The 10,595-nt window shown below is 34.0% G+C and overlaps 1 protein-coding gene across 1 annotated transcript; it reads left to right on the forward strand.

The window, feature by feature from the left end:
* The first annotated feature begins 1,776 nt into the window (after positions 1-1,776).
* Positions 1,777-4,176, forward strand: LOC107023356 (dolichol-phosphate mannose synthase subunit 2-like). The gene is made up of 3 exons (XM_015224027.2): positions 1,777-1,965; positions 3,533-3,645; positions 3,741-4,176. Exons 2-3 carry the CDS (start codon positions 3,556-3,558, stop codon positions 3,891-3,893), a joined length of 243 nt encoding a protein of 80 aa, XP_015079513.1. The 5' UTR covers positions 1,777-1,965; positions 3,533-3,555; the 3' UTR covers positions 3,894-4,176.
* Positions 4,177-10,595: the final 6,419 nt, after the last annotated feature.

Consider the following 10,595-nt stretch of genomic DNA (forward strand, 5'->3'; position numbering starts at 1 on the left):
TCAAAAATAGAATTTATTTAAATTATATTTTTATTTATTAATATTTTTAGAAAATTGAGAACTATTACAAGAATTATTTATTTAATCTTAAGAATATATAAATTAATTATTATTTCAAATTTTGAATTTCTAAGGTAATTAATTATCTTTTACAGAATACAAACTAATGCTTGAAATTGTTTTACATTTTCTCGCTAATAAATAAATTTGTATCACATTTTAAATTAGATGCATCATTTCTTCGGACAAGTCAAATATATACATCTATATGATATATCATATACATTATGAATAAACATATATATAGGAAAAGAGATGATCGGGAGACTCAACATTACAAACATATTCTCAAATTCAAATATACAAGAAGAGATGCGAGCGATAGTGGGAGAGAGGCTAGTGAAAGAGTTATTAGTGCATATGTGGATCAAGCTTAGATATAGATATTCCTTATTTGACCAGTATGTGTTCGAGATATTAGCATATGAGTGTATCAAATGCATATAATTCAAAGGTCTAACTCATCGGTGATCGCTTAAACTTGACATGAAATTTTACTTAGATACCTCAAGTGACTGATATTCATTTTAGACACCTCATGTAAGATCTTTTGTGTCATTTTGAAACTTTTTGCTAACATGGCTTAGTGAGTGTAATACACTTGTTGAGCGCGCGTGAAAAACCTATTTAGTCAATTTTTTAATTATTACTTTCTTCTTCTTTTCCATTTTCAGCCACCATTTTTGCAAAGTTATATAGTAAAATGATGAAAAATGATGGAAACTATTTTAGAAATTTAGAAATAGGCTCATTTCAAGATTAAATATTAAAACTATTTATAAGATTCTTTCTTAAAAGAATTTAATATTTAAAAAGGAGTAAGTTTAATTTTTTGATGAACCATAAACCTGGTAATTAAAGTAAAAAAAGAAAAAAAAAATGAAATAACTAGAGACTAGAGAATTCATATAACTAGAAGATCAGTATCCATCTCTTTCTTATCCGATGCGGTGCGAATAGTCGCAAAAGCGACGCCTATCAACCCTCTAATGCATCTTTATAGGGCCTAAGCAATATATAGAGAGAGTTTTAGGGAAAAAAGATTTAATATATCATTAATTTTTTTATTAGAATACCCTAAAAAAAAGGAAGAATATGTAGCTGTACCCAGATGATTTAGAAAAAAAAGAGATGGAGGTATTTGAAGAAGATAATGGGGTGGAGAAACGAGAGGCAGGTGTTTCTGCAAATGAGTATAAGTTTTTGGAGAAGACAATGTGGGAAGGAGGGAAGTGTTTCTGCAAATGGGTATGATTTTTGGAGAAGACAATGGGGAGAGGAAGGGGTCATGTGGAAAACTTAATTGATTTAATTAGTTTTAAGAAAATTATTTGGATAAAAATTCACTTGTCATTGGGTCTTGGTTACTTTATATTTTATTCAAAAGTCATTATGTACAAATTATTTTTGACAAATATTGTCATTTAATTCGCCACTTTACACGTTATTCGTGAGTGTAATACACACCGTCATATATTTTTGTTGATTGACAAAAGAGTGTCAAAACGATATAAAGAAATTATATATAAGGTGTCTAAAATAAACAACACTCACTTGAAGTGCCAAATGAAATTTCGTACTAAATTGAAGAAATCACCGATAAATTAAGCACCGATGAATTAAGCCTAATTCAAACACAATAAAACATGTACCTAGATATTATATTACTAAGTATATAGTGTAGTATATAAGTTCGGGCCGCGCGGCTAGGATCATTTCATTTCGGCCCATGTGAAGGAAAATATTGATTTGGCCCATTTATTCAGGATCCTCCTCTCCGAATCTATCCACAGAAAACTATAGTGAAATGGAACTGATGGAAATACAAAGAAATCCATATCGATTATAACGATCTTCATGATCTAAAACCGAAGTGTTTAACAACACGAATAGTTTTTTCTGAAGGTAATTTCTCCATTAAGTGTGAACTTTTTTTTTTTTTAACTTAGCTTGGAAAATTATGGAATTGAAGTTCATTTATGCCTTTATGGAATGATCGGTGTTTGGAATCAGATTGCATATGTCTTTTGTTTTAATTGTAAGTCTTTGGAGATTCTCTAGTGAGATAATGAATTACTCAAATGTTGGTTCTGGAAAACTAGTTTTTTTAATTGACGCGCAGTGCATCTACATTGTTAATGTGGTTATGAGGTTTGGATTGGACTAGAATTTGCAAATTAATGTCCCATTATATGTATGTCTGTATGTGTGCGTATGTGAAGATCTTAGCAGCCTCTGTGAAATTTGAGGCTCAGTAGAATATAGTAGCAGCTTGTGGGTGGTTTTGGAGATTCTTGTGGCAAGGATTACCACTTGATTTTAGATTAGTGTTTTAGCATAGTCCATTGACTATGTTAAAATTTGCATCAGAAATGAAAACATAGACATTTTTGGTGTATGTGTTAATCGATGTATTCAGCTTGGATATATCCTACTACTTTATATGCGACTTTGGAGATGACTGATAAAGATTTAAGTGCTGCCAGAAGGAAACCACAGATCTATTAGCATGATACACTAGTGAAATAACACCTGATATTAAGAGGTAGCACCATCATGCTTTAGTTCACAAATTCTTTAATATAATATCCTAGTTAGTTATTTTGTGTGTTCTGATTTAGTTATTTTAGGTATTTGTTTGAACTACATTGTTGGATGATTCAAAGGGAATCTTTGGTTTATAGGAATCTGAAGGTAGTGATCTGTCGTGTTGTTTATTTAAATCTAGTTGACATTTGATTAACTTCAGAAGCACTATAAAAACATAGCTGTGCACTTTGGTGGACGACCATACATTCTGAGAAAATGTAGCTTGGTCTACTATCTGCTGGGTTCCTCCATTCTATCCTTTTTCCAGTAGCTGATATGCTTCTTTCTGGATTTGGATTTCTTGGGAACGTTTTGTTATTAAAATGTCATTTCCTCTCCTCTTCTCTGTTTAAAATATTTGTGTGGCCTGGACAGAGGCTTTCTATGAGCTTTTGGCAGTTTTCGTAGGAATATATATGGGTAGATGATTCTATAGATGCCAAGAGTAATTAAGTCATAGACTGTGCAATAAAACCAGATAAATAGTTGGGAGACATAAGGTAGCCAAACATATAGTGGAATAGTAGTGTTCTCGTTGGGAAATGTATTCTTTGGTACTAGGATATAATTTTTTTTTTATACTTGAACCGTATACTGCTGGTCTTCTAAACGGCTCAATCGGAGGTATATTCAATTATTCAGTAACTGTGTTGAGCTTACAGTTCTGTTCTTGTGAAAGAATGGATGCCATTGTCTTGGCTTGAGTGGTACATAGCTTTTGATCATGTGTGTTGCATTCTTTCAAGTGCACAATGTGCATTCCCTTTCTCCTTTTCTATGTTTGCTTTTCCTGCTTTCATTTCTTTGGTGATTCATTCACAAACTGCTAACCAAAGGGCAGTGATTTTTGTTTGTAATTTAATGTGGCATTACTCATTTACAGTTTGCACAAGTGAAAGCGTCACTATGGAATTAGCTGACAGAACGATTGGACTGCTTTTGACAGTTACTAGCTTGTCAATTTTCACATATTATACCTTCTGGGTCATCATTCTGGTCAGTTCTTTTTTTTCCCTGTCTTACAAGATGTAGTGACCTTTAAGACCTTTTGTTATCATATGGGGGGTTGATATATGCTTTTTGTCTTTCAGCCATTGGTTGATACTGATCATTTTGTGCACAAATATTTTCTACCTCAAGAGTATGCAATTCTTATTCCCGTATTTGTTGGAATGGCACTCATCTGCTTGTTGAGCATGTTTACTGGATATGTGATGCTCAAGTCCAAAAAGAAGAAGGCATGATACAACCATGTTAAGTCTGCTGCTAGCTGTTAGATTATATGATTCTTCATAGTTTTTCTTTTGAACAGCTTGTTTCACATAAATTCTCTTTCCATGTGTTGACAGTGATCTGAAAATACCAGATATGCCTTCAAGTAGTCACTAATATTGACAACAAGCTCGTTTATGACTGTTGAAAAAGTATTAGATGAAAATGTGATTGTGTTTATAAATATTACTGTTGGCATCAGCTGAGCAGTATGAAACATCTCAGCTATGAAAATATGTGCTTACACAATTGTTACTCATTCCAGCAGCCTTACGCAAAAGAATAAAAAAGGAAGTATCTAACCTGTGTTATGTCAACACCCTTCTTTTTTTCCCATGATTTTTGGAGAATGAAGTCAAAAAGATGACAAAATAGTTCAACTTAAAGGACAGTCCTATAATTGTCTAGCAAACATAGTTCTTCTGCTATTAAAGTTTCCATAGAAAACACAGTAGGAACTAACATATAAACAAAATGTATTATTGAATGCAGACCAATTTGCAACTATGTATCTTTCCAAGTCTAAAAGCATTTGATAGATCTGATTTCCTTGGGACTAGAGAGACTTTCATTCTTTCTGTTCATTTTATGTACAGTCCTATGAAGAAACTACTTCTCATCTATTCCGAGATGACTACAAAGTTTCAATTATTTTTCACTACAAATTGTTTAACTGTTAAATGATTTTAAGGCATCACATCCCAGAAGGACTGCCCTGCTCTATCACCCAAATGAGACGAAGTAGTACCCTTGTCCATTGACTCCAATGCAGGCAACTTATCACTTCTGTAAAATACAAACTCATCTTCTGTGTTCACTTGTTGTTTGTTCTTCATGTTTGGATCGTCCTTTTCGTTAGCAATAGTGGTAGAATTCTTCTCCACAAGCTCGCGATACATGGACGATCGAAGCAGAAGGCTGAGAGCTGTAGGTGAAGGCGGCTTGTTACATGGACTTAAGGGCATTTTTCTCTCAATAGGTTCTTGGCTCTGAGGAATAGGGGGCAGAGTTTCTCTAGTTGTGGAAAAATAATTGGAGCCAAAAGTGAATTGAGGGTCATTTATTGGGTTTATGATGTCGTTAGCGTTGGTTTGTATAGCCTGATTTTCTGATCTTAATTCTTGGAATGCCATTTGCGTATTGACTCCTGGTTTTAGCCATCTTATATAAGTGCTTAAGTCAAAATTAGTCACCGCGTTAATCCCTCTGTATTCAATTGCAGCAATATCATAAGCTCTAGCTGCTTCCTCTTGAGTGCCTACAGAAAAGAACACGAGATTCGAGTTGGTAGCCTATTTTAACAGTTTTGATTCGATCAGTGCTAAAAATAATGGGGTGAAAGTACTTACTGTAAGTACCTAGGTAGAGGTATTTGTTACCAAAAACTCGTCCTATTCTTGCTTCCCATCTACCATTGTGATGATGCCTGAAGTTACATGATCCGTTCAAGAAAAGATCATCACTAATTACTTTGAACAACAAATGGTAAAAGTTTTAGAACAGGTGGTTGAATGAATTTAGTTACCTAGCTACTCCTCTGTATTTAGATACACCTCGGGCGAAACCACTGCTTCTCCTGCATTAGAAGAACAAAACTCAGGTCAATTTTGGTTTGTGAAAAGATTTCTTAAATCTGATTGAAAATCAAGTTGAGTGAATACCTTCTTAAGGAGGCTAAGTACTCCTCTTTAGTCACAGTTTGCATTATCTCAATTTCCTTCTCATAATCAGATATCTGTTGAGATATTTGAGTCAGTCAAATAATTTCAAACAAAAGAAGAATTGTGAGTCTGAGATGATGATCTTACTGGAAAATTAATGAAAGTTGATGTGCCCCAGTACTTGATTGCAGCTAAATCATATGCTCTTGCTGCTGATTCTTCCTCATCATATGCTCCTGTTCAATTTAAAACACAACATACAAGCCAAAACTCAATCCTCTTGAATGAACCAAATATTGGTCTATAGCACCACTAAGTGCACTACACTTACCAAGATAGACTTGTTTTCCTTTCTTTTTCTGAGTCACATTCCAAGAACCCTTATCCCACAAATGAGCCTCATAACGCCCCGTCCATCGATGCCTAAATACCAAGGCAATTAATTATTAACAAGAATTAGTTTCTTAAATGAAGTACTTCTACTAAAGTGTCAACATTTTTAGTTAGTACTACCTGCTAACTCCTCTGAATCTTGAACTTCTTTTAACAGTAGGTGTATGAGCAATATTTTGATCAACTTTAGATGAGTCCATTTTCTGCTGCTCAGCTTGTTGGCCAATGTTATCATTCACTACTCCAACTGCAGGAGGTGACCTTCTTCGTCTTTTCACTCGTTTTGTCGTCTCTGGAATGTCATAATCCACCATGGACATGCTTCTTTTTCCAGGGCTCGACATCTCAGACTTAACTAAATATGAATCTTTGTTCAAATCCATTGATTGTTTCAATTTCCTGCTAAATATGAACCAACAAAAGCTGTGTCTTTTATCTTTGCTTGATGCTTAAGTTGCCACACACAAATGGATGTGTAAGTATTCAGTATATATAACGTATCGAGTCTTTTTGTCATTTTGCTTTGTGTTAGTTTTATACTGTCAACAACCTAATAATTCGATTTAAGACAAAAATAAACGATGATTTCATGTCATCTTGAGTGTCCTTTAGCCAAATTAATGCTCCTCTATATTAATTATAGATTTCACATGACTTAATTCTTGACTTCAAACGAATACAAGAAAAAAAACAAAAATATTTGTTGGATATTTTCAAGGTTTTATGTAACACTTCCAGCTTAGCTACTTAATTTTTCCCCAACAATAAATACTAGAAACAAAGGTTTTTCCCATCGCGAATGAGTGAAAAATGTGCTATAGAACATGATTTTTCCATTCATTTCTCACTCAATCAGCTCACTGAGAAACGGTGAAATAGTGAAAAACTTTCTAATTTTTCCATTCAAAGATTCAATTAAAATACCTGCGGAAATAGTACTACATGTTTTCTAGTGGAAAAAGGTGGATTTTTAATTTTTTTTTGTATTGTATTCTTTATTTATAATCATATATTGATAATATTTACATGACGTTTCAAATTGATTTATTTAAATTTCAAATTAGCGGTTAAAATGAAATTTTAGTTATGTACCATCGACCCTCTTTGTAAAGACTTGATCATTATACTATATCATCCTTTAGATCTTAATCATGAGCCGTTACACGTGTGCCATTAATTAACATGTCTGATGTCTGGTTCCAATGTTCAATAATTCTCATTTAGACCAAATTAAGGATCTCATATTTGCAGACAAATAGTAAAATAAAAATACAAAAGAAGTCAAAATAGATCACCTGCCCTTTGTCTTTTAGATATCGAAATCCTTTTAAACGCATTCTACCTATAGCTGGTCTTTTATTTTCTTTGAAAATCCAAGCTACAAATTTTTCTTCTTAAACTTAAGACAAATGATAACATTTGTTGTTTAGCATTTGTAGTTTGGTTGTTTCTTTGGATTCTTCGTCATTGTGATGGCTATTTATTATGTTTTGTCAGGTTTATGCAAATTCTTTTGTCTTTGTGCTGTCAGGTTGTCTAGTGGAAAGTTGATAATCGTTACTAACTATGGAACGAATCTCGTAATATTCTCTCACAAGTACATTGATACGATGGCGTAGTCACATACAACGAAGGGTGATAGTGAAATATTCTTTTATCAAAAAAGTATATATGTATATAGAAAATTATATGAAGTATGTATACGTTAATTTTTTTTTCATATATTGAATTTTGAACACCTCAATAATCATTTTTATAATGATTTCTGCTGTGGACATGATGATTGTGAAATCGTATTTGGATTGTTGGCTCTTTTTCATCCTTATTAACTCTTTTTTTTTTTCTTGGGTGAGTGTGTGTTCAAATGCTGATTGTAGGAGTTTGTTGGTCTTTTTATGCACTTATATACCTAATAAACCTGAGATGATACAGATAAATATCATCTTTGCCTTGCTCCACTTCTCGACTCACTAGATTCATATCAAAATGTATTTCTGCATTTGCAATATGTTAAAGAGGAAATCACAGGTTCATATTAGGTTAAACATGAAAGTTCGATGATGAAAACACGAATCATGGGTTTTGAGGCACAAAAGATGAGAGTCTGTCACCTTAACTATCACTAATTAACTGTTCAGGCATAAAAGATGAAACATATTTAATGTAAAAATTTTGGAATTGTGTCATTTAGAAAATAAAATAAGAAATTTCAATCATTCAAACTGGAAAACTATGATTGATCATAACAACAATAGAAGGGTCTCCAACACTATAAAACAAAGAAACAGTATCTGAATACATTTCAGGTGCAGAGGCTTTAGTGCCAGCACCCTAAATCTAGAACTGAGAATCTGTCATAAACAGAATTTCTTTCATATAACAATCATGTTATTCCTCTATAAGTTTCTTCTTACAAATTGCAACTTTCCTTTTCATAACTAATAACTTGCACTGATGGTGAAAGTCATTTCAAGAACAGAAAGAAGAATTAATTTTTTTCTTGACAAGATTATGGTCAAGACAAGAATCTGCTGCAGTTAATTACTTCATGTTGTATTGTTTCTTATGAAACTACATCCTCTAGCTTTCCTCACATTTTGATGGAGCATCAATTGCCTCACCCTCTCGGCATCCTCCCATTTATCACCAAGAACATACAAGTCTGAGATAAGGGTATAAACCCCTCCATCATTCTCTGGCCTCACCACATTCATGACCCTCTCAATCACTCTTTCTGCCATCTCAAACTGTTTATGCAACTTGCAAGAGGACAAAAAAGAACCCCAAATAACTACGTTAGGCTCTCGTGGCATTGTATTGATCACTTCATATGCTTCCCTTAACAATCCAGCCTTCCCAAATAAATCAACCATGCAGCCATAATGCTGAATTGTTGGTCTCAGTCCACACTCTTTGATCATTTTGAAGTATCCACGACCTTCATCGACCAGACCTGTTTGTACACAAGCACTAAGTACCCCAGTGAAAGTAAACTCATTTGGTACAACACCCCCTTGTCTCATTCTCTTGAATATCTCCAACGCTTCAGTTCCGAAACCATGTTTTGCTGCTCCACAAATCAAAGCAGTCCAAGTTACCACATTTCTATCTTTCATCATATCGAAAACCAGAGAAGCAAAATTCAAGAATCCACATTTAGCATACATGTCTACTAAACAAGTACCAAGCTCCACATTCAATTCCCAGTTATTCTTTACCGCAAAACCATGCACTGATTTCCCAAGAAGCAACCCAATTGAACCCATCTCCGAACACCCCGCCAATATCGGCCCAATAGTCACTTGATCAGGTTTTAGCTGCTCAAAAATCACCATTTCCCGGAAGAGCGCCACCCCTTCCTCCCAATGCCCAGTATTCATGTACCCAGCAATCATCGCCGACCACGAAGCTAGGTCTCTCATAGGCATTTCATCAAATATCTCCCTTGCTTTTTTAACATCCCCAGATCGAGAAAAACAAGTAATCATCGTGTTCCACGTGACAGTATTTCTCACAGGAATTTCATCGAACAGCTTGCAAGCATACTGAAACGAAGTCCCTATGTAGGCATTCAACAGAGATGTGGCAACATAAACGTGGATATTAAAGCCTAATTTGAGAAGATGGGCATGCAGATGACATATCAGGGGAAGGTTACCCAAATAGGTACAAGATTTAAGAGTGAAAAGAATGGCGAAACTGTCGAAAGGAATAGCTTGGCGCTGCATCTGGGCATAGAGTGTCAAGGCTCGTTGAGGTGATTTAGCACTTTTAATAGCAAAAGACCATGAATTGAAGGTTCTTAGTAATATCCATGACGATTCACTATTAACTGCAGCTTGTCTCAGTACGCGGTAGAGATTCGTAACCATAGCTTTGATCTTTCTTCCACCTAAGCCTATGGCGCCTCAACAACATCACTAGCATATTTTGGTGGGTATTAATTGTCCTGAGTTTTGAGTTTCTTATTTTAAGATTGTGTGCATATTTACGTATTCCAAATGAATTGATTGATGTTATTTATCACTATATTTTAGACTCTTATAGTGTATTGCTCATTTCCTTTGTGAATGTATGTAAGTTTTTGTGTTTTTTAGTATATTTCTCGTTTGTCTTCTTACTCATATGATCTTTCGAGATTTACTTTGCTAGCTTTCGCATTGCACCTGCTTATTTCGATTCTAACATATTCATATATATTATTTCCTCCGTTTTAATTTGTTAAGATGTTTTTGACTTGTCCTAGAATTTCAAAAAATAGATGATGACTTTTTTGAATCTTGTGTTTTAAGCTAAAAATATGTGAATATATGATAATTTTGTTTAAAACATGTGATGTGAAAAGTTTGGATTTAAAAAATTGTCAAAGTCAAACCAATCAAACATTAAATCAGCAAAAAGTGGCCTAGGACCAAAAACACATGTATCAGAGGGGTTGAATCTAAGTAAGTCTTAGCTGTCTCATATTTAGTCATCTAATCAATGATGAATGGAGCTATAACAACTAAGCATTATACGATTTTACGGAAAAAAGAAGTAGAGTACTTCTCACTACGATTGGATACATATTTGAATGAAAGAAAACTGCTAGGAAAACATTGTTCTCAATTTACCATAATC

Source organism: Solanum pennellii, chromosome 6, assembly GCF_001406875.1.
Source record: "Solanum pennellii chromosome 6, SPENNV200".
NCBI lineage: Eukaryota > Viridiplantae > Streptophyta > Magnoliopsida > Solanales > Solanaceae > Solanum > Solanum pennellii.

Excerpts from the sequence above, each read along its gene's own strand:
- LOC107023356 (XM_015224027.2), top strand. The coding sequence starts at position 3,556 with ATGGAATTAGCTGACAGAACGATTGGACTGCTTTTGACAGTTACTAGC. Across the intron at positions 3,646-3,740 it reads CCTTCTGGGTCATCATTCTG|CCATTGGTTGATACTGATCA; the intron begins GTCAGTTCTTTT and ends TTTGTCTTTCAG.